The 26066-nt window shown below is 57.5% G+C and overlaps 1 protein-coding gene across 1 annotated transcript; it reads left to right on the top strand.

Moving 5' to 3' along the window:
- PTH1R (parathyroid hormone 1 receptor) lies at window positions 1–23656 on the top strand. Its single transcript, XM_064274654.1, has 14 exons — window positions 1–81; window positions 12086–12188; window positions 14240–14374; window positions 16565–16675; window positions 16780–16898; window positions 17081–17175; window positions 17340–17532; window positions 18055–18208; window positions 19806–19866; window positions 20212–20278; window positions 20533–20627; window positions 21322–21463; window positions 21579–21620; window positions 22138–23656. The coding sequence occupies exons 1-14, from the start codon at window positions 7–9 to the stop codon at window positions 22513–22515; spliced, it is 1770 nt and encodes a 589-aa protein (XP_064130724.1). The 5' UTR covers window positions 1–6; the 3' UTR covers window positions 22516–23656.
- The last annotated feature ends 2410 nt before the right edge of the window (window positions 23657–26066 follow it).

Genomic DNA, 26066 nt, shown 5'->3' with positions numbered 1-26066 from the left:
GTGGCGATGGGGGCCGCCCGGATCGCGCCCGGCCTGGCGCTCCTGCTCTGCTGCCCGGTGCTCAGCTCCGCATACGCGCTGGTAAGTTCCCGCCGGCACTCCAGCACAAACACCCGCCCAACCCGGCCCTGGAAGGCGCTGCGGGGCTTACTCCGGGGTGCCTGCGGCGGGTCCGGGGCACAGAGTCTTGGATTCTCTGAATAGTCTGAACTTTGAGTGAGGGTCCTCTCTGAACTGGGATCCTCGGTGCTTGCTGTCTCCGGGGTGCCTGGACTTGGGTTCCACACGACTAAGGTCTCCCCATCTCGCAAGCCTGCATATGGAGCCCCAGGTCTGGAAATGTGTGGTTGGGGTTATTTCTCTTTCTCTGGCTGTGTGTCCTCTGAAGATGACAGTGTGATCCAGTGGAAGGCTGGGCTTTGGTGGAAGTCTGGGGTCCCACAGACTTTGCTTGGGGGGGTGGGAGGAAGCTCTGTTTTCTGCAAGTTTTGTTTGCAATCCAGGACACAGGGATGTGGGTCCAAAGTCAGAATCATCCAGACAGGGGGTAGGGCTGAGGGACCCCCTCCAGCTCTCACAATTGCACACATGCACGCACACACACACACACACACAGCTTTACCCGTAGTGGAAGCCGTTTGCCCAGGAAGGTGGATGTGGTGTGGCGTAGAGGAGGGATGTAGGTCTCCTGAAGGAGACTGGCTTCCAGAACACCCCTCCAGGAGAAACTTGCTGAGAGGAACTCCAGTGAGCGAGGAGACCCGTGGAAAGACCCTCCTGAGAGTGCACCCTCCTGAGAGCAGTGACCAGCAGAGAACCACAGGGAGACGAAGAGACAAAATGGAAGAGAAGCCTAAAGAGAGAGAGACGAGAGCGACAGAGACAAAAGGGGGTGGGGAGAAGAGCTCCCCAGAGCAGAAGGGGTGGACAGACAGAACAGCAAAGAAAAAGGCAGGGAGAGACAGGCGGCTGGCTGCAGAAAACAGAGAGGCCGAGGGGCAGGACCTTTTCCCTGGTGAGGGGGGTGTCCCATCCTCTCAGATCCCACAGCAGCCATGTCCCAAAGGACCAGTTCATTCCTGAGAAGGCTGTCTGACTTCAAGACCCCTGCGTGTCCCAGGTGGGGTACTCTCCTACCCCGGAGACATAGACAGGCAGACAGCCTCCTCTTTCTGACCAGCAGTAGATCCCTGCCCAGGGCAGAGTCCCAGCCTGGGAGGCAGGAGCTCTGAGACTCCGCTAGGTCTGCCTAATGCCTGTGTAATCTTGGGCTAGCCTTCTCCACACCTCAGTTTCCCCATCTGTAAACAGGCATGAAAGAAACATTTGCCTAAGAAACCCGTGATAGGAGGTGTTCCCTTCCTCAGCAGCCCCCGTTCACTGGCGCCCAGGCCTCATGACTCTGGCCACAGCAGAGGCTTCCCAAAGCCAGAGACATCATCCCATATGAGCAAGGACATGTAGATGAGGAAACCAAGGTTCAGCGGGGCTTAGCACGCTGCCCAGAGGTAGGATGGAGCCATTTTCCCACCCTGCCGTCAGGCCAGGCTCAAGGTCTTTCCCTGCAGGGACAACACAGCCACCATTTCGGGCCAGCCGGCAGGGTCCATGTGTGCATGCGTGTGCACTCAGCGTGACTGTCAGGAAGACGAGGTGGTGAGTGAGGGGTCCCCAAATGTGTCTGTGTCAGATCAGGGCTCTGGGGAACTCTGGACACATGTGTTCATCTGTCTATGTGATTGTAAGCGTGAGCTCACGGTGTGCTCATGACTTGCTGGATGGAGCACAGTTGTATGTGCCTTTGCGAGCGCGTGAGCATCCAGTCTATTGTTTTCTTACTTTTATTTAATAAATGCTTCTGTAGTACTTTCCTATATACCAGACGCTGTTTGAGGCATTTTACATATATTAACTAGTTTAATCTTCCCAGTAACCCTCAGAGGAAGGTCTGGTTACTGCCCCCATTTTGTAATCAACCCAAATCACAAAACCAATACGACTTACCTATCTCATGCCAACCAAGTGCCAAGCTCTGTTCCTCTGTGTATGGGGCTGAGGGTCCTCAGGGCCCCACACTGAGGCACATGCAGAGAATGCCCCTGGCTCAGCCCCGACCCAAGGCTGAGGGCTAGGGCAGGAGGGGGATACCCGGGCTGGGGCTGTTCAGGGACCTGGTTGGGGAGGCTATGGCTGGACTCTCAGGCTGTGAGTCCATTGGACCCTCCTTGGTTTCAGGGCTAGAGGATAGGGCTCAAGGAGTAGGGAAGCAGCCTGCTCACCCGCTCAATGCCCGTGGGCCTCTTGGGTTCAGCTAGAGCTGGCAAGAGGCTGGCAGCCTGCCAGCTCCCTCTCCTGAGCCCAGGGGTTGCCACTCCCAGGCATATCTGCACTGGTGCCCACCAAGCCCACAAGCCTCAGCTGATAGCTCCTGTCACCAAACCTGTATGCTGCCTGCCCAGCTGACTGAGGACCAGGCTCACAGTTGGGGGGCCAAAGAGCATCCCAGTGGGAGGATGCTGAGTGTGTCCAGACCTAGCTGGTCTGTCTTGTGCCCTAAAGGGAAGAGTAGCTGGGAAAATGGGGGTGTGGAGAGAGGGAGAGGAGTGAGGTTCAGACGAAGCGGTGGGCCCACAGATTTTGAGTCGGAGACCTGGGCGTGATCTGCTCCTTGGGATGCTGCATCCAAAGGACACCCTCAGCATGTACACATGTGGAGTGGAAACTGCAGTGGGAGAGACTGAAGCTCAGGTCAGGGGCAGGCCTTGAATGCCGAGATGTGACCCCGGGGTAAGTCACAGGAGAGACATGATGTGCGGGAACGTATGGGCCCCTTCCAGCCTGCTGAAGGGGCTGCTCGGCCTCCCTGCTCTCTTTTAAAGACAGATAGGAACCAACACATTTTGAGCAACGGCTGCCCCCGGATTCTGAGCTAGAAGTCTCAAGGGTTTTCTCCTTCAGTCAATTCACCCACCTGTTTTATAGGCAAGGGCCCTGACTTCCACACACTGAGTCTGTGGGAGAGTTCGCATCTGAATCCAGGTCTTTAGGCACTGCACCGAGGTCCTTCCTCCCGAGCAGGTTGGGGCTGGGGCTGGTGGGAGACTCCATGGCCTACTCTGGGTTTTCTTTTTCTTTTTTTTGCACAAAATCCTTCTGCTTTTAATTTAATTTTATTTTTAATTTCATATCTAGTACACGGAATATGTTCTTTCTTATAAAAGGGCCAAATAATATATATTAAATGAAAGTTCTCCTTGATCACTCCTAAAGCCCCTTTCCTGCTTCTGTTAAAAACCATTTGTAACAGTCAGGGATGGGATATGGCCTCCTAGACAGTTTTTGTATTTCCAAATGGTAACTCTTTGTGTACATATCAAGTAGATAGCTTTGTTCTGTTGTTTTCTGTTTGTTTGGTTGGCTTTTTAAAAATGGTATCAGTTTATAGTAAGGCTTCTTCATGGAAAACCCTGGTGGTGTAGTGTTTAAGAATTTGGCTACTAACCAAAGGGTTGGCAGTTCGAATCCACCAGGTGCTCCTTGGAAACCCTCTGGGGCAGTTCTGCTCTGTCCTACAGGGTCGCTATGAGTCGGAATAGACTCAACGGCAACGGGTTTGGTTTGGTTTTTGGTTTCTCTATACGCATTTTTCTACTTAAAGGTGTGTCTTGGAGGTCTTCGTGTCAGTAAATACAGATCTATCTTTTTTAATGCTGCATAGTATTCTGAAATCTGGGATACATTAAGCAGGCCCTGGGAATGTACATTTAGATTGTTTCTGCATAAATTATGTGTGATGTGTGTTTCCATGGTTCATGGGGAAGCTCCTTGAAATGCCCTCTCATGTCCCTGTGTGGCCATTTCCCAGTAGGATATTTCTAGATTCCATCACTGTTGGGTCAGAGAACATGCCCGTTTTTTTGTATTTTAGTAGATGTGGGCAAATTGCCATCTAAAAAGCCTGTGCCAGTTTGTACTCGTACCAGGAATGACCAGGAGGGCCTCTCTCCCCATGCCCTCAATCTCATCGGATATCATGAGGATTACTTTCTTCATTGCTGCCATTCTGATAGATGAAAATAGTGTCTCTTGTCATTTTAATTTGCTAATTACCAATGAGCTTGTGGACTTTTCATTGGGTTATAGTCCACCTTCTATGAGAGCTTGCTCAGAGCCATTACCCATCTTTCTATGGGTTATTTGTCTTTCTCATATTGATTCGTTGAAGCTTTTTATACCACCTGCCTTTAAACACTCCCCCCCACCCCCAAGCTCTGGCAACTGCCTGTGGACAGAGCAGAGGGAGGGGAGCTGAGCCCTCCCAGGAACTTGGGTTTTCTTGGGAATGTTTTAATGAGGCGTCAAGAAGCCTCCCCCAGATTCCTGTTGAGGGCCTTCTGGGGACACTCCCTGGTCTGGCCACCAGATTGGGAAGGCAGCTCTTTCAGAGAGAGACCTGCAGGAAAAAGAAAGTCTGGGGTGGGAGGCTTATACACCCCTGAAATTGCCTGCAGAACATGCTGCACGTGGAAAAAGCTGGAAAGTTTTGCTTAAATGTACAAAGACATTAGAGACCTCCAAACCCTTAAGCTCCCCCACTCAGGGGCCAGCCTGATGCTAGAGGTGAGGCCTGGCGGGATCAGTTGCTGACCAGGCTGCGGTTAAGCCAGGACACACCCTCCCTCTAGACCTTGATTCCCCAGCCCATGTGGAAGTCCCTCACTTGCTTGTGAAGATCCACCGGTCCTTGCAGCCAACTCGGCCATCCCAGGCCCCCATCCCACAGCCTACCCCCGAAGCCGTCCACGCTGGCCAGGATGAGAGGCGTCACAGTGCCTCTCCCCCCACCCGCCCCTCCTACCCCAAACACAGGCAGCCTGTTCAGGAAGGCCTGGTGAGGGGGAGGAAAAGTCAGCACTTGTCAGTGGTGGCTGAGCAGGAGCGTCCCCAGCAGGGAGTCTGTCCCAGTGTGCTTGGGCCAGCAGGACAGACGGAGGGTGGAGGAGCAGTCCCAGCCAGCTGGCATGGGAGACACTGGGGGATGCCAGCACAGGGCCCAGTAGTGGAATCTGGAGAAAGGGGTGCAGGAAGGCCAGGAGGTTACGAGGGGGTCTCTGTGTGGGCAAGGTTTCTTCTTCTGGCTTTTCTGGAGGCATAAGGTCTTCCTGCTCCTAACACCAATGCCCAACTGTCCTCAGCCCAGTTAGAGCTGGGGACGAGCTGCCATCACCAACTCACTGTCACCAGCACATCATCACTTCCATGCCCACCTCCACTCCTGAATGACCTCTGTGGGGGCTGCCTTAGGTGGTCTGCAAAGAGGCACTTGCCTGACGCAGCAAAGGGTGCAATCCAGGACTCTAGAAAGACGAGATGGTGGCTGGAGCTAGACTATCCACGTGGCAGGGAATGGCCTCCTTCCTCCCCCTTCCTCCAGGGCTGCTGCTGTGGTGTCAGGCCGACTTTCACTCCAATCCTCTTTTTGGTTGTGACTCAGCCTCAGTGCCCCTGTTTGTAAAATGGGGATAACTACACCCTTCTTGCAGGTCCTCGGGTGGAGCAAAGGGTTTGCACTCGACTACTAGCCTAAACCACCACTCGTCTGTCAGTTTGGCATACTATGGTGGCTTGCATGTTGCTGTGATGCTGGAAGCTATGGCACCAGTATTTCAAGTGCTAGCAGGGTCACCCATGGTGGACAGGTTTCAGCAGAGCCTCCAGACTAAGACAGACTAGGAAGAAGGACCTGGCGGTCTACTTCGGAAAAAATTGGCCAGCGAAAACCTTATGAATAGCAGAACGTTGTCTGATACAGTGCTGGAAGATGAGCCCCTCAGATTGGAAGATTCTCAAAATATGACTGGGGAAGAGCTGCCTCCTCCAAGCAGAGTCGACCTTAAAATGACGTGGATGGAGTAAAGATTTTGGGACCTTCATTTGCTGATGTAGCACGACTCAAAATGAGAAGAAACAGTTTCAGACATGCATGAACAAATTGGAAGGTGGAATGTGCAAAGTGTGAATCTAGGTGACACAATGGCTACAACAACGGGCTCAAACACGACAACAATTGTGAGGGTGGTGCAGGACCGGGCAGCGTTTTGATCTGTTGTACATAGGGTTGCTGTGAGTCAGAACCGACTCAACGGCATCTAACAGCAACACCACTAACCTAAAGGTCGGTAGTCCAAGCCTACCCGGTGGTACCACGGAAGAAAGGCCTGGTGATCTGCCTTCATAAAGATTAGAGCAAAGAAACCCTGTGGAGCAGTTCTACTCTGTAACACGTGGGGTTGCCGTGAGTCAGAACGGACTTGACACCACTGGGGTTTTTGTTTTTGTTTCCTCTACACTTCTTGCAGGGTTGTGGTGGAGGATGAAGGAGATGAGGATGAAGGAGATAGAGGCAGCAGGCAGAGGGGCCCCCCAGTTCCACTGAGAGGGGCAGGGGCTGTCCTCTGTGTGGCCAGGAGCTGAGGAGGCATTCAGTGAGGGAGTCAGGGGCCAGCGAGGGGCAGGGCCTGCTAGAGATGAAGGCCAAGCTCGCTACAAGGCAATCAGGGGACACCCAGCAGATCTGCTTTCTCTAAAGATGAGCAAGAAGCCAACAGGCCCACCCCACCCCCCACAGGGGACCAGGCTGACCTCATGCAGGGGGATGGATAAGATGACCCAAGAAGGCACTCCCGGGCTAAGACCAAGGAATAGGAACTCCTTTCCCAGAGGCAGAGGTGTCAGCAGCTAAAGAAGGATCCCTTTTATTTCCTCCTTAGTATTTGCCTGCAGGGGGAGAATTGAGGCTGTGGGATCACAGAGAGCCAACGTGTGGAATGTGGCAGTTGGGAGAGGAATTGAGGGTGAGTGGCTCTCATCTGGTCAGCGGCATGGAACCGGCTGGGTCCACCACTGTCCCTATCACCCTCGCCAGCCTTGACGTCACCCCCAACCGTAGGTCTTCCCCCCCTCCCCCCCAGCTGAGTTAGAAGGAGCACTTGCAAGGGCAGGGGTAGGGAGCAGATGGCTTTTCTCCTCCTTGGTACTCAGGAAGTGACAGACACTTCCGGGCCTCTTGTTGACCACACACTGCTCTCTCCCTGAGACAGCAGCCCCTGTGTATGTAAATAACATACTTGCTTCAGGCACCCAGTTGCACTGGCCAGGAGCACCACCACCACCAGCTCCAGCCCTCAGGCTATCTCCTGTCCCTATTTCCCCAGCTCAGGGCTAAGGTCAGGGCACCCCACTCCCCACGTGTTTGCAAACTCTGTGCATTGTGCACACATGTGCACACAGGACCACTCTGCATTGGGGAGTTGAGTGTGGGGCGGGTGCGCTGCAGTGAGGGGCGTTGAGGCCGGGCCCCACGGAAGGGGGTGAGGGAGTCACTTCAGACCTAACCCAAGGCCATTTAAGGTATGGGTGGATAATGAAGGGCACTTGGCTCCAGGGCTGGGTGGCCCAGTCAGTAGTGGGTGTGGACTAAGTGACACCCGGCCATTACCCAGCCCTGGTCCCTTCGTCCTGCCCCTGAGACCCAGGATCTGCAGACTCTCTGGATCTTAGAAGATGCAAGTCTGAGTTCTCCACATCCTGGAGCTGGGCCAAGAAGACAGGAACTCTGCGGGGAAGATGTGCTGGCAGGGAAGGGGGAGAGGGGAACACAGCAGACAAATGGGGCACGCAGGCCAGGAAGTAATCAGAGCTGTCAGCATTTTCCCTTCACCTCCGAGAGATAAGCCTCCTCAACTAGGGCAGATGTGGAGGAGGGGCCCTCTAGCCCCTCAAACCCAAGCTCAGGGGGGCTGGCAATGACCTTGAATCCTGGCTTGAGTCCAAGTTAGACCTAGAGATGCAAGGGATCACTGGGGTCTCCTTCCATCCCAAAAGCTCCCTCCGAGGTTTAGGGTCATGGTTTCATGAGACATCCCAGTTGATTGGCTTAATAATGTGTTTAGTGCTTCTGTTCTACCTCCTAGTTCGTTGCTTAACATTTGGGGCCTTAAAAGCTTGCAAGCAGCCATCCAAGGCACAACAATTTGTCTCTATTCACCTGGAGCAACGGAGGAAGAAAGAGAGCCAGGAACAGGAGGAGGATATGGAATGTGTGGTTAGTTCCCCTCCGTGAACAAACTGCCCCCTTTGCCGTGAGACCAGAAGAACTGGATGGTGCCCAGCTACCCTTACTGAGCATTTTGATCGAAGATTCCGTAGAAGAATCCTGATCAAAAGGGGAAAAATGCAGAACAGAATTTCAAATTTTCATAGACTCTAGACTTTCTGGAGTCATGGAGGCTGGATGAACCCCTGAAACTATTGCCCTGAGATAATCTTTAAACCTTAAACCAAAAATATCCCCTGAAGTCATCTTAAAACTGAACAATAGTTTAGCTTAACTAGTAAAAAATGTCTGGCTTGAGCATCATGCTTTTTTAAGAACTATCTATATGGGATCAAATTGACAAGAGCAACTCGGAAGATTAGCTGGGAGCCTTAGGGGGCAGTGAGTTTAAGTTAATGACGGAGGAACAACTCAGAAAAGGAGGATGAGAATGGTTGCACAACTTGAAGAATGTAATCAATGTCCCTAAATTGTACATGTAGGAACTATTGAATTGGTGTATGTTTTGCTGTGTATATTCTCAACAACAACAAAATAAAATTTAGAAGAAAAAAAAAAAAAAAAACTCCAGGGCCTCTCGCCAGACAAACACGTCACTCAGAAGGCCCTCTGTATTCCCTGCCCCAAATCCTCCTGGGTTCTCACCTCCCTCACTGCTGCCCACTGACCCACCCAGACAATCTCCCCCACCACACTGGGTCCCTGACCTGGGGGCACCCACATCGCCAGGCAGCAAGGGAACCAACCCATCATGGGAGGAAGCCATGACTTCATGCCTCTGCCCTACCCCTGCCTAGGCTCTTCATGCAGTACCTCATTTAATCCTCACAACAACCCTATATTATCCAAATTTTACAGGTGGGAAAGTGAGGCACAAGAGGTTAAGCAACTTGCTCAAAGTCACAAAGCCAGGCAGTGGTAAAGGTGGCATTCGAACTCTAGTTCAGGTGGCAGAGTCTCCTTGGATGAGGGAAGAATACAGCTGGAGGGAGGGGTGAGCAGGGTGTTTCAGGCAAAGGAGCTGTACTCTAAAGCCTGGAGGTGGAAATGGACTTGGTGTGGGACTGCTCTCCTCTCCTGCAGAAAGTGCTTTCCTGACTCTGACCTGAACTCCTCTTGCTGCAATGGCAGCTCTACCTATGATTAGAGTGACAGAGAAATGGGTCCTAAAGTTCGGGGAGGCCCGAGGTGGGGCCACCGTCCCTGTGAAGGATTAGGAGCAGCGGGTTCTAGGAGCACATACCTTCCCCTCTCTTGACCATTCCCAGATCCACCATGGAAACAAGACTCTGGAAAATGAACATGGTGCTCCTGGCCATGGTGGTGAAACCAACAGCATTAGGTAGAGGCTGAACAGAGAGAGCCCTTGGGCCTGTGAGAGAGTGTGTTGGTCAGTTGCTTGGTCAGTTCATGGTCATCATCCAGCTAGTCCACCTGCCCATTTATCAGTCGGCTAAATGGTCAGTTTATCAATCCATGACTGCCTGCCTCTAGTCTAGGCTACCAGCTGCAATCCTCAGTCACGATGGTGAGCTGATCTACCTCTTGGGAAGGGCTGGTGTGTCAACTCAACCAATCGCCGGGGACTGGCGGAGCCTCAGTCACCAGGGATCTCTGTTGACTGGAAAAACATAGCGCATTATTTGTTTGTTCTGAGAGGTAGAGATGGGTAAAGAGAAATGGGTAGTGGGGAAGGGGTCATAGTAGGGACTGAGGACGCTAAGATGGCAAAGGTGGTGTTGATAGCAGTTATGGGGCTGGCGGCGATACTGCTGATGGCAGTGAAGACGCTAATGTTTTCTTTGGTGGTAATGAGGCTGGTGCTGATGGTGGTGGTGGCAGTGGTCAAATGCTGGTGGAAATCACATTGGTAATGATAGTAATGATGTAGCAGTTGTGACGATGCTGTTTTTGGTAATGGTGCTGCAGTGGTAATAGTAAAGGCACTAATGGTGATGGTGCTGGTGATTATGGTGGAGATGGTGATGGCAGTGGTGGTGGCGGAGGTGGTGATGGATATAATGAAGGTACTAGTTGTAATGATGGAAATGGGGGGGGAACTGAGGGGTGCTACAATGGCAGTTGGGTGGGCAGGGCAGCTGTGCAGGGATCAGACCCCCTCAGCAGCCCGAATTCCCATGACAGAGGTACAGTGAAGCCTCTAGATGGGGCAGGCCCTCTTTGTCCTCCCTTAAGCCCCACGGTCTAGAGGCCCGCCCACCACTGCTTCTGCTCTACGGTAGCTGTGGTAGGGGAGGGGGAGGCAGAGGAGCTCGGGGGTCATACGGCCAGCACATGGGATTCTGCTCCAGCAGCTTCCCGGGGCCCATGGGCATTGGGTCCAGCCCAGATCCCCGGGTCCACCCTAGACCCTACAGACACGCACGCTACCAAGCAGCCGCATCACACACTCGCAGATGCACACACGCGGACCTTCGCCCAGAAACACATGTACATATGCATGTTCACAAACACGTCAGACCCGCATGCCCAAATTTACATGCAGGACAATGCTCACGCGAGGACGCACAGAGACAGGCGCACATGCAAGTGCACACACCGGCCAGACAGCGTGTGTGGGACGCTTGGGAATGCGCGGCCACTCACACGCGCACGCGCAGAGACGCGCACGCGCCTCCGCTAAGTGAAACCAGTAGAACCCAAGTCCAGCCGAGCCAATTGGAGACTCCTTGGCCCTGGAAGCCTTTGCTGCTGCCGCCAAGAGACGCGGTCAATTAACTTCTCCCTGCAGCCGGGCTCCCTGACCCACCCAGCCCGGACCGCCCGCCTTCACCCGCCCCGGCCCGCCCCTTCCCCGGCCCGCCTCCTTCCTTCGCTGCCGCCTCGCGGTCCTCCCGCCCTGCACAGCTCCGCTCCGACTGAGGCGCCCAGCCCTGCCGTGGGCTGTCAGAGGGGACTCGGGTCTGACAGGACACGGCCCTGACTGGAGGGATTTGCAGGGAATGCGGCTGTGCCGTGGGGACTCTGAGGGATACATTAACCCCTTGTGAGTCAGAGTCCTACTCCTGGAAACAGCTGGGTTGAGCACACTGAGCTTCACCCTCTGACCCCCTCCCCGCCCAAGTCAGGGGGACAGAAGCTCATACCCTCTCCTGCAGCGCGTTACAGAGGAAACCACCTCCTCTCAAGATGTTCCCTTCTCCTTCCTTAAAATGACACCAGTGACTCCCAGTGGGCGATGGCCAATGCCCAGGGTTTGTAGATTGGAAGGAAAGGAAGGGCATCGCAGAGGGAGCAGCCGGAGCAAAGGCTTGTCAGCGGCATCAGAACTCAGGGTCTGCTGGGACCGAGGGGCTTCCAGATAAGCAGAAGCTGAGGGACTCCTAGCCACAGCCTGCGCCGGTGCGCCCCCCGCCCCCCCAGCCCAGGCCCTTGGCCAGCAGTCCCTCCATCCTCCGCCTCAGGAGGCTGAGGCACTCACTCACCTTTCACTGGGGAGAGCAGTGAAGCCTCGCAGGGAGCAGGGGCCGGGCCGGAAGTCAGTGATTCCCAAAGCGTCCCAGGGCGCCAAGACTTGAAGGAATCCAGGCCCGCGTTTGTCTCCCTAGGGTTCACCACTCCTAATCCTCTCCGGCCCCTCACCCCACCCCCCAGGTCTCAAACCGGCAGTCAGGATCCTGTGAAGATTGATCCTGGGACATTCCATCCCGTTCCCATGTGCCCCTTGGGAATGGACTGGACAGAGAAGTTCAGTGACTGCAGCCTGAAGGGTCGCTGGCAGGCTGGCAGGCAGGGGACAGCCCCCCTTTTCCGCTCTAGCCGGGCAGGCCCTACCTCTCGGAGCCGCGGCTTCCCATCTGTAAAATGGGAGCTACATAAAGCAGATTTCCTGTATTCTAGATTCAGGGCCTTTGGAAAAGGAGGATCCTTCAGGGAGGTTGGGATGGTTCTGGGACCGACCTGCTGGGCCGGGAAGTCCTGCCTGCGGTCTGACCTTAGGCTCCGCAGGTGGATGCGGATGACGTCATGACCAAGGAGGAACAGATCTTCCTGCTGCACCGAGCCCAGGCCCAGTGTGAGAAGCGGCTCAAGGAAGTCCAACTGAGGCCAGGTGGGGGCGGGGCCGGGAGGGGCGGGGCGGATGAGGAGGGCGGGAGCCGAGTCAGGAAAGGGAGGTACCAGACGAGGGTGGGACCCGGTGATGGTGGATCCGGTTAAGGGAGACCAGCGGTAGGAACCCGGCGAGGGCGGGCCTGGGTAAGGCGGAGCCAGGCGGAAGTGAGGAGCAGAAGTGGGGGAAACAGGCGGGGCTAGCAGGCTCAGGTGGTCGTTGGCTTGGCTTAGGTCCCCTTGCCGCCCACCACTAGCCCTTGGACAAGCTCTCCCCCCGCGCACATTCCCTGGAACACACACACACTCCATATCTGGTTGGGAGATGGGATGGAAAGAGCCTTCGCCAGGGTCGTGCCCAGGAGTGCGGGTGGGGTGTGGAAGCAGCTGAAGTTGTAGAGCCGAAGCGCTCACTAGGGGACAGCCCCCACGTTTTGGGCAAAGAAGACTTCCTGAAGGAGAGGCATCCAAGCCAAGCCCAGGATGGGTAGGTCTTTGGAGGAGTCCACCTGAGCAGAGGGCAAGGGGTGAGCAGAGGCCTCCAGGATGAGAAGTGAGGGTCTGCGGGGCTAGATAGGGGTAGAGGGATAGGCATGGGGTGAAACTCAGACTCTGGCCACCATGGAAGAGAGTACTGACCTGGTAGAGAGGGCAAGCATGTCCATAGGACCCCTGCCATGAGGAGGTGGGCACATACCAAGTTTCACAGCTCCTGCACCCGCCCCCCAAGCTAGATTCTTCCCACCCCCCTTCTTGAGTCAATTTCCTGGAAGCAGAGATATGGCCTCATTAGTAGCCATCCAGGCCCCTGGTCTCTGGTTAATGTCATCAAGCAGGAAGAGGCCCAGACCCTAACTGACCCGGCAAGTGTAGCTTCCTCCCCTGGGCTGGCCCTTAGGCTTCTGGGGGAGGATACTGGCACACACAAAGCATGCACACACACACAGTGTGACACACACACCCCATAGCACAAGGACTTTGCTCACGCTCACAAGGACTCACAAGGTGTCTGCAGACCGAGCCCCACTTGCGCACACATCAGCCCCACCAGTGGCTCCCTGGGCTCCATGTCCCAGTCACATCAAGGTGTGGGGGTTCAGGTGGATCCCCCTCACTCTGGGCCCTGGATCCCAGCCCTCTTCCTGGTTGTGGAAGCTGGGAGGTGCCTCTGTCTGCCCCTTCCCCATCCCTGGTAGAGCCCCTCTGTTCCTGCTCCACCCAATCCTGCTACCCCCACCTTACTGGTGCCCAAGAGTGGAGGCAGGAAAATGGGTGCAGCCATTTCATCCCAGGCCAGGTTGTCTGGACTCACATCCCACTGCTGCCACAGAGCCTGACCTTGCCTGAGACGTGGGAGGGCCAGGGGCTTGGATTGTTGCTGAAGGGGCGCAGGTCAGATACTGTAATAAGGAGGGCTTCTCAGCTAGGAAGAGAGCTCCAGCATCTCTCCACTGAGGAGAAACGGCAGGTTTCATCTCAAATGGGGAGTCTCCAGGTCACTCGTGGAACCTGTGAACCCCTTACTCTAGTATCCAGGGACAGGGGTGGGGGAGGTTAACTCGTCCACTCCTGGGTGTCTGTCCGCCCTTGACAGACAAACTGCACGTCCTGCTCTTCCATACCACTGGCTTCTTTACCTGCAGAGCTCCTGGGCTGGCTCTGCTCACTGTCTAACCTCTCCGTTGGCATCCCCACCCGCATCTACTTTTACCATGCGCCCCCTGGTGGGGCCTCCACCTCCTGTGCGCTCTGGCTCCGACTCTGTCCTGCCCACATTTACTGCTCAGCCCACTAGTTAATCCCACCCTCACATGGGGTTCTCACCCACTTGAACCCCTTGTGGCGATCCTTAGCCCCTCTGATGACTCCATCACCTGGCAAGCACTTTACAGCCATTGTTTCTACCCATCATCTCGGCTCCCCAAGAGCCCTGATGTCAGTAAGGTGGGGGACAACCTCCATGCACAAAGGGGAGGCTGGGCCTGTGAAAGGAGGTACTCCAGGTCTCTGCCTTAATGGAACTGATGGCTGTAACTGCCCTGACTTCTCCAGCCAGCATAATGGAGTCAGACAAGGGATGGACCTCTGCGTCCACCTCAGGGAAGCCCAGGAAAGACAAGGCATCTGGGAAGCTCTACCCGGAGTCCGAGGAGGACCAGGAGGTGCCCAGTGGCAGTAGGCCCCAAGGTATGTCTGTGTTTCCATGCCTCCATGCGTCTGAGAGGGGCTTGGACCCGACCTGCCCCACTGCTCTGTCCTCATCGTGACCTCACACTCCTCAGTCAGCTTCCGGTGGAAGGAAGAGGCTGTGGCCCCTCCCCAGGACAGGACAGAGGCCGGGAGGAGCAGGAGCTCAGCATGTGCAGGGAGCAGGTGAGCAGGGTGGCTCAGGCCTCAGGGAGATGTGGGTCCCAGCCCCACCCCAGCAGTGGGCACTGGGCTACAGCTCTGCCCATGGAGAGAAAGAGGTGATAAGAGAACCCAGGAGACAGAGAGAGGCAGGGAGAGACACAGAAACGAAGAGACAGAGAGGAAGGCAGGGAGAGACAGAGAGGGGAGGAGAGACTGGGGGAGACAGAGGGAGGCAGGGAGAGATACACAGAGACAGAGAGAGGGAGGTAGGGAGAGACACAGAGATAGAGAGAGAAGGAGCTAGGGAGAGACACAGAGGGAGGTAGAGAGAGACAGAGTGAGGGAGGCAGGGAGAGACACAGAGACAGAGAGGGAGGCAGGCAGAGACACAGAGAGGGAGGTAGCGAGAGACAGAGAGAGGGAGGTAGGAAGAGACACACAGAGACAGAAAGAGGGAGGCAGGCAGAGACACACAGAGAGAGAGGGAGGTAAGGAGAGACACAGAGACAGAGAGGGAGGTAGAGAGAGACAAAGTGACAGAGAGGGAGGCAGGGAGAGACACACAGAGGCAGATAGAGGGAGGCAGGCAGAGACATAGAGACAGAGGGAGGGAGGTAGGGAGAGACAGAGATGGAGGCAGGGAGAGACACAGAGAGAGGGAGGTAGGGATAGAGAGAGAGAGAGGGAGGTAGGGAGAGACACAGACAGAAATACGAAAAGGCACACAGAGACAGGGAGAGGGATGGAGCAAGAGAGACAAAGACAGGCAGGGAGAAACAGTCACAAGGACAGAGAGGGGAACAAGCAGCACAAGCTGAGGGTCGAGGCTCAGGGCACCAAGACACATAGTGGGGCGGGCCACAGAGGCAGAGGAGGAGAGGAAGGTGATTGGATAAGGGTGGGGGCCAGAGATAAGGAGGGAGAAGAGAAGAGACAGAGGGAACTGTGGGGCAGCGTCATCCCTCAGGGAGGTGAAGAGAGACACAGAGCCAAGGCTGCAGCCACAGGGCTGGCTTGAACCGGCCGGGTGGGCAGTGGATTCCAGATGGACCACATCTGGGAGACTGTGGTCACCCTGTGGCTCCCTGGGGACCAGAGGGGATTGTGGGCCCGGCTGGGTGGGGCTGGGAATATGGCGCCCAGGACAGAGAGCCTTTCACCAAGCTAGGGTGGGTCCAGCTGCCAAGGCAGCCTTCCAGTGTGCTGGAGAGTCCTGTGGTTAGAGCCGTGCGGGGGGGGGGGGGGAAGAAAGGGGCAGTGCCTGGGGGGTAGAACATGGAAGATTCAGAGAGGTTGGTGACCCTCAGTGGGGATTCAGCATCTCTGCAGTGAGACTGGGGCTTCAAAGTGTCACCCTGCCTTGAATCCCACTATTAGCACTTAGATTTGGGGGATCGAGTGGTCAGGAGAGTCTCATAGCAGGTGCTCAGGGCAGGTCTTAGATGGTGGTGGGAACACAGACTCATATTTTCCAGAGGGGAAGCCAAAGTTCAGAAAGGGGGGAACCTGCTTGGGGTCAGCAGTTCTTTGGGGGCAAGCTGGCACCGGAAACCAGTCCTCCAGTCTCCTCTCCATGGTTCCTGGGGAAGCCATTCTCAGGTGAGAAAGTGTTAGATTGAGATCCTACCATTCTCCAGGACACTTGGAAAGTGGGACCGGGGCAAAGACAAGAAAGAGAGGCCTGGCCTGGAGCTGAGCACTTGCAAGTCACTTGCTTCCTTGGGTCTCCGCCAGCCCATCTGGAAAGTGGGGCCAGTGCTAGGACCTGTCACAGGGGCTGTAGGGAATTCTGTGATGCCAGGTGGATGCAGGGCACAGTATGGGATAAGAGCTCAATACGGGGCGGCCATGTCTGGATCTTGGGCTTCTCCAGAATGCTCCAAGCCTGAATTCTCCAGTCCTGGGTGCACCTGTCCCTGCAGAAACCAACAGCCACAGGTGTAGTCATCCCTCCGGGATACTAACCATGAACTTGACTCTCCAACCCTTCGGCGTCCCCCACCCTGTCTGTCTTTGTGGGCACAGGGCGTCCCTGCCTGCCTGAGTGGGACCACATCCTGTGCTGGCCTCTGGGGGCACCAGGTGAGGTGGTGGCTGTGCCCTGTCCTGACTACATTTATGACTTCAATCACAAAGGTAAGGCTGGGAGTGAGGGCCACAGAGATGACAGGGCTTGGAGCTCAGGGTTTGGTGGCCCCAGACCTCCCTCTTCCTGCCCTGATCCTTCCACTGACCTGCAGGCCATGCCTACCGACGCTGTGACCGCAATGGCAGCTGGGAGCTGGTACCTGGGCACAACAGAACATGGGCCAACTACAGCGAGTGCGTCAAGTTCCTGACCAATGAGACTCGTGAACGGGTGCGAGCCTTCCCCCTCGCTCACCTGGCCCTGATAAGGCCACCCGACCCCACTGGTGGCCCCTGACCTAGCCCTGACTGTCGACCTTGACTTCTCCAGCGACCTTAACCTGGCCCCTGACCCTTCCCCCGGATGGTCCCCCAAGTCCCAGGGCCCTGACCATGCCTCCCCACCCTCCACAGGAGGTGTTTGACCGCCTGGGCATGATCTACACTGTGGGCTACTCCGTGTCGCTGGCCTCCCTCACCGTGGCGGTGCTCATCCTGGCCTACTTTAGGTGGGCGGGGCCAGGGCGGGCCGAGCCGGGGTGAGGGGCGTGTCCAAGGGTGGCGGGGCGGAGCCGAGGGATGGTGCCTCCCTTACCTCCCCAGTGTTCCCCTCTCCCCGCCCCCCACCGCGCGTCCCCCTCCCCTCACCGCGGTGATGTCGCGCGCCCGGCAGGAGGCTGCACTGCACGCGCAACTACATCCACATGCACCTGTTCCTGTCCTTCATGCTGCGCGCAGTGAGCATCTTCGTCAAGGACGCGGTGCTCTATTCGGGCACCGCGCTTGACGAGGCGGAGCGCCTCACCGAGGAAGAGCTGCGCGCCATCGCCCAGGCCCCGCCGCCGCTCTCTGCCGCTGCCGGCTACGTGAGTGCCCCTTGGCCCAGGCCGTGGCCCCCTGCCACCGCTGTCTCCGTGCGAGCCCCTACCCTGCTGCGTCCCCGGCACCGCCAGCCACGCCCTCGCCCCTGCCTGTCTCCTGCTACCACTGGCTTTGTGGGTGCCCCCACCTCACGGTATCCCTCATACGCCCTTTTTCCAGCCCTTACTGCTAAGGGCTTCGTGAGTGCCCCGCCCTTGCACTTTTGTCAACACCCCTGCCCCAGCCCAGAACCCTCAACTACCCACCTCTGCACCTTGGCCCCTGCCACTCGTTATGAGTGTCGTCCTGCCCCGGCACCACGCCCACACACATGCACACCCCTCAGCACCCCAACCCAAGCCTGCCCTGCCCTGCCCACTTGGCCAGCACCACTTTGTCCTGTCCCACCAGCCCCGCCCTGCTATCTCCCCTGCCATCCCCTCTCACCAGCCCTCCCCCAGCCTTGACTCCCCCTAGCCTTGACCTCCCCAGGTCTGCCCTCCTACTAATGCAAGCTGGTCTCCTAGGCGGGCTGCCGGGTGGCGGTGACCTTCTTTCTTTACTTCTTGGCCACCAACTACTACTGGATTCTGGTGGAGGGGTTGTACCTGCACAGTCTCATCTTCATGGCCTTCTTCTCAGAGAAGAAGTACCTATGGGGCTTCACAGTCTTCGGCTGGGGTACGCAGGCATGACGGGGCCGGGCTGTGAGGAGCAGGCAAGGGTGGGACCGCGGGCATAAGGTCAGAGGGCACCAGCAAGGGCTAGGTGCCCACACAGCATATCCTGCCCACCCTTTTGTGACTCTGACTCCATCCAGGCTCAGGGAACAGAGCTCCGCCACGGTGAGCATTCACCTGGCATTGAATTCACCTGGTTTTGGTGTTGGGATCAGACTCACCTGGGGCTGAGCCTCAGTTCAGGGGAGAGAGGGCCAGGGTCCTTCGGGCTAAGATTCAGCTTGGAATCAGAGTGGGATCTTGGGTCAGAAGTCAGCCTGGAGCTGGAGTTGGGGGCCTGGACCCTCCCTCCACCTGGAGCCCCATGAGCAGGAGCTGAGTGGAGCTGCCAGCCTGAGGTGGGCCACGGAGTCCATGGCCTGGAGCTACAGGCCCAGCCTAGCAGGACAGCCGGCTTTGGCAGCACCTCTCCAGAATGGGTTGCTGGGACTCTGCCTCCCTCCCAGGCCCCCATGGGCTCCAGGATCAAGTTACCGATAATTGTCCGTTATTGTTGGCAGTTCCAGTCCTTGGCTGGGCTCCAGGGCATCTGCCCAGACTGCAGAAGGGTGGGCCGGGTGGCTGGAGCCCTCACATTTCCGTCAATACCCCTGCGTACCCGGTGCCCCTCAAGCCCCCGCCTCTGCACTGAGAGGCCCTCAGGTTGACAGCCACCACCTCCCTGCCCCTTGGCACAGACCCTGACCTTCTCCTCACCCTTGGCAAGCCCTCCAGTTGGGGGAGGCCTGGGCCTGAGCCCAGGGAATGAAAACAGCCTCTGAGGGTGGAGGGTCAGGGTGATGGGGAAACTCACAGATCAGGGCTTGCAGAGAACCCATGGCACAGAAATGTCACAGCTCTTTCTCAGCATAAACTCGGGGCACGCCCTGAGCCTCCCAAGGGTGCATTCGGGCCTGGAATGAAGTAGGAGAGGGTGAGAGCCTGAGGCTCCCTGCCCAGCGGCAAAGCACACTCGGGCACCATGCTGCTCAATGGTGGCTCCCACCCCCTGAGCTGGATCAGACCAGGGCTCACTGAGGCTCCCCTGGGGCCTCTGCCCAGCCTGGGACAACCCTCACCCCATTCGGCCTCGTCCACGGGGCCAAGACCTTTCAAACTGTGTGGGGTGGGGGGACTGGTACGGAAAAATGCTGGTACTAGGCTCCCTCCTCAGGGGGAATCCCCAAGCCCAGAGCTCCACCCTGCAGGGGAGGGAAGGAGGAATGGACTGGGCCTCGCTAAGTTAGTGAGACCTTATTTTACCGTGTGCCCGGAGGTGTGCGGTGCGTGGGACTGACCGTAGAAGCTGCAGAACCACTGAGATGGGGGCAGAGTGCTGCACTGAGGCCCTGAGGGCTGGGGCCCTAGGGGAGGCTGTTGGGGCAGCACAGGCTGAGTGGCCCATGTGTCCAGGGTGGGTGGGAGCAGAGGCAGAGATGGGGTACACTGAGCATCATCAGGGATGAGGGGAGTGGGGCTGGCGAGGTGGCTGAGCGGAGGAAGGCATCCATGGATGGCATCCACAGCCCGTCATACACTCTCCTCCTCCATGCCCATAGGTCTGCCCGCCATCTTCGTGGCCGTGTGGGTCAGTGTGAGAGCCACCCTGGCCAACACCGGGTAGGTCCAGGTGGGGAAGGTTCTGACTCTGACACAGGTCAGAAAAGCCCCAGGGATGCTTTTCCTCTGTGATGCACCTGAGGGGGTTACCTGCCCCCAGCCCTGAGTGGCCCTGGCTTCAGGAGTTTTCAGTCCAGCCTACAGCTGGGCACCGCCTCAGAGTCACAGGAGGCTACTTCTCCTATAGAGACCTGTCAGGGTGGCCTTAGGCCTGGCCATGCCTTATACCCCTGTCCTGTGTCCCTGACAGCTAATGTCAGAGCAGACTGGTTCTGGGGCCTCTCTGTGGGTAGGCTTGGGGTGGGGACAATGAGGGGCCGGGGGTGATACCTTGACTTCCCCCAGGTGCTGGGACTTGAGCTCTGGGAACAAGAAGTGGATCATCCAGGTGCCCATTCTGGCCTCCATTGTGGTGAGCAGGGGTGGGAGGCTGGCCATGGGGTGGAGTGGGAGTGTGGACTACCCCCTGACAGGGACCTGTAGAGGTTTCTGGAGCCCAGGAATAGAAGAACCACAAGGGCCTGTCCACATGGAGACACTGAGGGCCCAAGAAGCCACACAGAGATGTAACGGCACAGCAGAGCCTGGGGCAGGGCTGGGGGTCCAAGTGTCCTTGCCCCAACCTGCTAGGGTACAGCCTCAGTTCAGCCCCCCTCACCCCCACAGCTCAACTTCATCCTCTTCATCAACATCGTCCGGGTGCTTGCCACCAAGCTGCGGGAGACCAATGCCGGCCGGTGTGACACGCGGCAGCAGTACCGGTGAGCCACGCCAAACATGCCCAGGCTCCTGGGAGCTGGGGGTGGAGCCGGGGGTCATGGAATCCCAGTCTCATGTACAGGAGAGGCAGAGTCCCCATGGATGAGGCTGTCACCAGGGAAGGACCCAGCTCCTCTCTCCCTGGCTGTCCCCACCCACCCCGTCAGCCTGGGACCCTGACCTGCTCAGTAATGATGGGACCTCACCTGCCTGCCTCTGGAGTCACTAGGGGTCTCCCAAAGCTAGCCTGTCCCTGTTGCTGCCAGGCCCTGCACCTGGAGCCTGCGAGAGTGGGACAAACACATGCTTCACCTCAAAGAGCTAGTCGTGGGGCATCTGACAATGAACAAGTAGGCAGTGGGTGGCCCCAAGGAGGCAGCAGCTCAGCTGAAACCTGAGGTGTGGTCCGTGGGAGAGTGAGGCCAGGTCATTCTTGAGCAGACTGTATAATGTATGGTCCACCCCAAGCCTCGTCTGAGAACCGGGGAAGGCTGTAAACACTCTGCTGAGAGAACAGGCTGTCCTGGGTGGACCAGATCAAGTAGTCATCCTCCCATGGCCACCACAGCCTTGGGCTCCTTTGTAGCTTCTGGAGCCTGAGGCCGGCAGGGTGGGAGGTGGCCCAGCACTCACCGAGGCGGAGCCACTCAGCCCTGACCCTCCTGCCCTGCCTGCCCTGCCTGTCCCCTGGCCCAGGAAGCTGCTCAAATCCACACTGGTGCTCATGCCGCTCTTCGGTGTCCACTACATCGTCTTCATGGCCACGCCGTACACCGAGGTCTCAGGGACGCTCTGGCAAATCCAGATGCACTACGAGATGCTCTTCAACTCCTTCCAGGTGCGCGGCTTGGGCCTGGCCGGCTCAGGGCGGTGGGGTGGGTGGTTGCTGCTCCCACCCCTACACCCAGACCTGGACTCCCAGCCCTGACCCACCGGTCTGCCTCTCTCCACAGGGATTTTTTGTCGCCATCATATACTGTTTCTGCAATGGCGAGGTAAGCGGTGGGCAGCATTGAGGCATGGTGGGGAGGGGATGGGTATGCCGATGGGTGTGCCAGGGGTTCCCAAGTCCTGACCTTTCCTTCTTCTGCCCTGTTTTTCCTCTGCTCCTCTAAGACTGTCCCCAGGGACATTCTGAAGGCGGAGAGAAGTTTTTCCAGATGATTCAGGCTCAGGATGTGCTAGAATTTGTGGGCTCTTCGATCTCTGGCATAAATCAAGTGTCTCTCCATGCCCATGGTCTGAGTGATCTGAAATCCAAACTGAAGGATTCAACCACCTTTAGAGCCATTGAGCCTTGAAGATTCTGGCTGTGTTAGTTGCCTGCAGCCAGGCCCTATGTTCTGAGGATGATAGGATTTTTGCCTGGTCTTTGAATTTTCCAGTAGCCCCCCTTCCTCTGTTCCCACTCAGTGCTGATATCAGGGGCAGGGATGGGGAAACTAATAGGGAGGGCATGTGGCAGGGTGGTTGGGGCACACCCTGACGTCTATCCTCCTGCTACTGCCCCAGGTTCAGGCTGAGATCAAGAAGTCTTGGAGCCGCTGGACACTGGCATTGGACTTCAAGCGGAAGGCACGCAGTGGGAGCAGCAGTTACAGCTATGGCCCGATGGTGTCACACACGAGTGTGACCAATGTAGGCCCCCGCGCGGGACTCGGCCTGCCCCTCAGCCCCCGCCTTCTGCCCGCTGCTACCACCAACGGCCACCCCCAGCTGCCCAGCCACACCAAGCCAGCGGCCCCAGCTCTGGAGACCACAGCACCTGCCATGGCCGCTCCCAAGGACAATGGGCTCCTCAATGGCTCCTGCTCAGGGCTGGACGAGGAGGCCTCTGGACCTGAGCGGCCTCCCGCCCTGCTGCAGGAGGAATGGGAGACAGTCATGTGACCGGGGATCTGGGGGTTGGACCTGCGGACACAAGGGCAGATAGACAGGTGGACCAAGAGACAGGTGGTTGGACAGTTGCCCACTCAGGGCTGGAGCCAGGAGGAATAAGTGGAAAAAAAAAAAAAAGGAAAAGGAAGCAGTGTGTGGCTTCCTGTGGTCTGAGAGGGGACTCATCCCAGGAGGAGAGGGGACTGGGAGTCATGGGAGAGTCTTGGGGAGGGGGCACAGTCCAGCAGAAGAGGCCTGGGAGGCGCTGCGTTCAGGGCCCAGAGAGGTTCAAGTTTGCAGGGTCACAGCGGCCGAGGGCAGCCATGCAGGAATCAGGCCTCATCATTTCTCTGCCACCCATTGCCACCTCGGCCGCTTACCACACTCATACCCAGGCCTCACAAGGGACCCAGGCTGCCCTTGGCCTGGGCTCCTGGTCCAAGCCCTCCGCCTACTGGCCTCAATCACTGTCCCCCCAGGATCCCTCACCCCACAAGCCTGAGGCCCTACCACAGAGTGAGCCCTTCCCTGGCTGCCTGGTGCCCACACTGTGCCCCTTGGAGGCTGGGGCCACTCAGGGAGCCCTCTATGTGTGATTTCCAGCCTCCACCCTGGACCTGACACACCTCCAGTAACCAGAGAGAGGGTGTGGAGGTTGTCCAGGGGCAGCACGTCAAAGGTGGGCTGAGGTCTCTGCCCTGGCTTGGGAACTGTGGGTGCTGCAGGGTTGGGTGTGCAGGCAGGTCCACTCACTAGGTACTGGGCATCGCCACCCAGTATCTGCCTACCATCTTACTCACCCGCCCTTGAACGCTTCCCTCCATAGCCTTAAGCCACTTGTGAGGCCTGGAATGGGACAGCCCCTCAGCCTGACTCCCTGAGGACTGATCCAGCTAGATCACCACCCCAAGATTTGGCCAGAACAAGTTTCTTGCTCATGCCCCAAGGCTGGTGCCTCTGTCTGGCCCTCCCTGCCCCTCATCTCCAGCTCATACTGCCTGCTCTTCTTGGACACAGCATCCAGGAAGTGCTCCCCATCTCCATTGGGCCCCTGTCCCCACCCCCAATAACGTGGGTGAGGGGCCATGAGGCCCAGGACGACAAATTTGCATAGGCAATGCGTCCAGCCCCAGCTGCCCTTCCATGTGGCCGGCAGGAGCAAGGACATGTTCAAAGGCCTAGTGCTCCCATGGAGCTCCATGTGGTATTACTTGCTTGGTATGATGTATGAGGCACTGGCCAGGTCCTGATGGGCCGCTGGTCCAAGGTGAGCAGCAAGGGTTGCCATGGATGCTGGGGAGCTATTGGAAGATCGAAGAGGGAAAGCAACAAGGTCTGAGCAAAGTTTAGAAGTGTCTCTGCTCCAGTGTGGCGGACAGGTAGCCTTGCGGGAGGCAAGTGGCCAGGCTGGGAACTGGTGATGGCAGTGGGAGACACGGTCATCAGGAAGGACCAGGATGAGGCGCTGGCTGGGGGAAGGACACCTAAGCAGCACAGGTGTTCATCCCCCCTCCCCAGAGTCCCTGAGCCCCCTTCTTTGGGGCCTGGGCTGACACATCAGCTCAGCTCAGAGCCATGGGATGCTCAGATCCATGGGACCCGCAGACCACTGGGCCTCCAGGGCAAGTCATCCTGCCCACCCTGGAGGTGGAGTCACCAAGGCCCAGAGCTGGCTAGGACCCAGGACCCCATCTCCCAGCCCAGCCTCCTCCCTCAGAAAGTTTCTGAAGTAAGCCGCCCGTGAGGCCTACGCACCCTGAAACTTCAGACTGGCACTCCCAGGGCAGAGTTGTCTCCGCCTCAGAGTGAGCACCCCCAGGACAAGATTGAGCCTTTCCCCTCAGCCTGGCACCCCCAGGACAGGGTCATGCCTCATTCCTCAGACTGGCTGTCCCCCAAGATACAGGTGAGCTTCTCTTCTCACTGCGCCCCTTTCAGGACAGGGCTATGCACACCCCTTGGCCTGGGCACCCCCAGGACAGGGCTAAGCCTCCTCCCTCAGACTGAGTGCTCCCAGGGCAGAGTTGGACCTCTCAGACTGGGCACCCTCCAGGACAGGGCTGTGTCTCCTCCCTCAGATTTGTCACACTTTCCGTTCAGACTGGATCCCCCAAGACTGGGCTGTGTTTCCCCTTTTGACTAAATGACCCAGGACATGCTGGGTCCCCTCTCTTAGGTTTGGGGTCACCAGGCAGGGTCAGGACTCCCATATCCAATTGGGCATGTCCTAGAGGAGGACTGGCCCTCCCTCCTCAGAATATTTCCACCCAGAGCAGGGCCAAGCCTCCGCCTTTAGACTGGGTGCCATATCCCCCCTCAGATTGAATGACCCTGAGCAGGACTGGGCCTCTCCTATCCGTCTGGGCCCCCTAGACCAGGACCAGGTCTGTCCCTCTACCAGGCCTCTCCCTGTTCAGAGAGGCCCCTGAGCCCCACCTGGGCCATCCAGGTGTTGACAGAGGAAGTAGGAGCCCTCAGAGGGCCTGGCAGGCGGTCAGGACCCTGTTTGCCTTGAGCAGGAGCAAGAGCCAGGTGGTCACTTCTCCCTTCAAGGCCCCATGGCCTAGCCAAGCCACAGGGAACACGTAAACACCAGCCGAGCCGGCCCGCAGGTAGGCAGGAAGGAGGGCACCAAGAGACCCCAACTCCTCAGCCTCCTTAGCCACAGCGTCAGGTACTTCTAGACCCCAAGTCAGGCCTGTGAGGCATCCAGGCCCAACTCCCACATGTCTTGGGTGTGTGGACAGGCCTGCCCCTCTCTGGCCTGTCTCCCTGAGCTCAGCCTGGAGGAAGGACCTCTGAAGATCCTCAGAAAGAATGTGCCCTCCTGGGGGCCCCTGCTCAGGCAGGTCTCAAGGGGAAGCCGGGTAGGTCTGGGGCTCCCAGCTCAGGGTAGGGTCTGTGGGGAAGGTATGGAAGAGAGGGCTCTAGTGGAGAACAATGGATGAGCCTGGCCCACCACCCTTTAGCCCCAGCCTGGGGAGGTGGTCCAAGGAAGAGCACACTCAGGAGGCTGAGTCCTCTGGAAGTTCTAGAGGACATGACCTGGCTCCAGGGCTCTGAGGGAACACAGCCCTGCTCTGGGGGTCTGAGAGGGTCCTAGCTCTGTGTTGGGGGGCATGTGAAAGTGTTCTGACTGTGCCCTGGGTATTAGAGGAGACACAGTCTGGCTGTGGGAACCCCAGTCGGGGGGGTGCTGGGGACAGCTCTGGCACATAGGCTGGGTTAGGTCCAGCTTCTTGGGCCTGATGCCGCCTCCTCGGCTAACTCCAGGAGAATGATCCCAGCCTGAGGCTGCTATCGCCAACTGAAACAGGTCTTAGCAGGACTGGTCCCACCAGGCCAGGAGGGGCAGAGGAGGGGCCCTGTGCCCTGGCTGGCTCCCTGTGTGTGCTGTGTGACCCCAGGCAAGCCGCTTTCCCACTCTGAGCCTCAGCTTCTCCTCTAAGGTCAGGCCCCTGCCCAGGTCTGGCACTTGTGGGCTCAGTACTACAACACGCTTTCCCATGGGCTCTCAGGCTGGCTTTTGGCTGCCTCAGTGGGGCCCCTATCCTTCCCCTGAG

The sequence above is a fragment of the Loxodonta africana genome, chromosome 22 (genome assembly GCF_030014295.1).
Source record: "Loxodonta africana isolate mLoxAfr1 chromosome 22, mLoxAfr1.hap2, whole genome shotgun sequence".
NCBI lineage: Eukaryota > Metazoa > Chordata > Mammalia > Proboscidea > Elephantidae > Loxodonta > Loxodonta africana.
The sequence above is the reverse complement of the archived record's forward strand: the minus strand, read 5'-3'. Positions and strand labels throughout refer to the sequence as shown.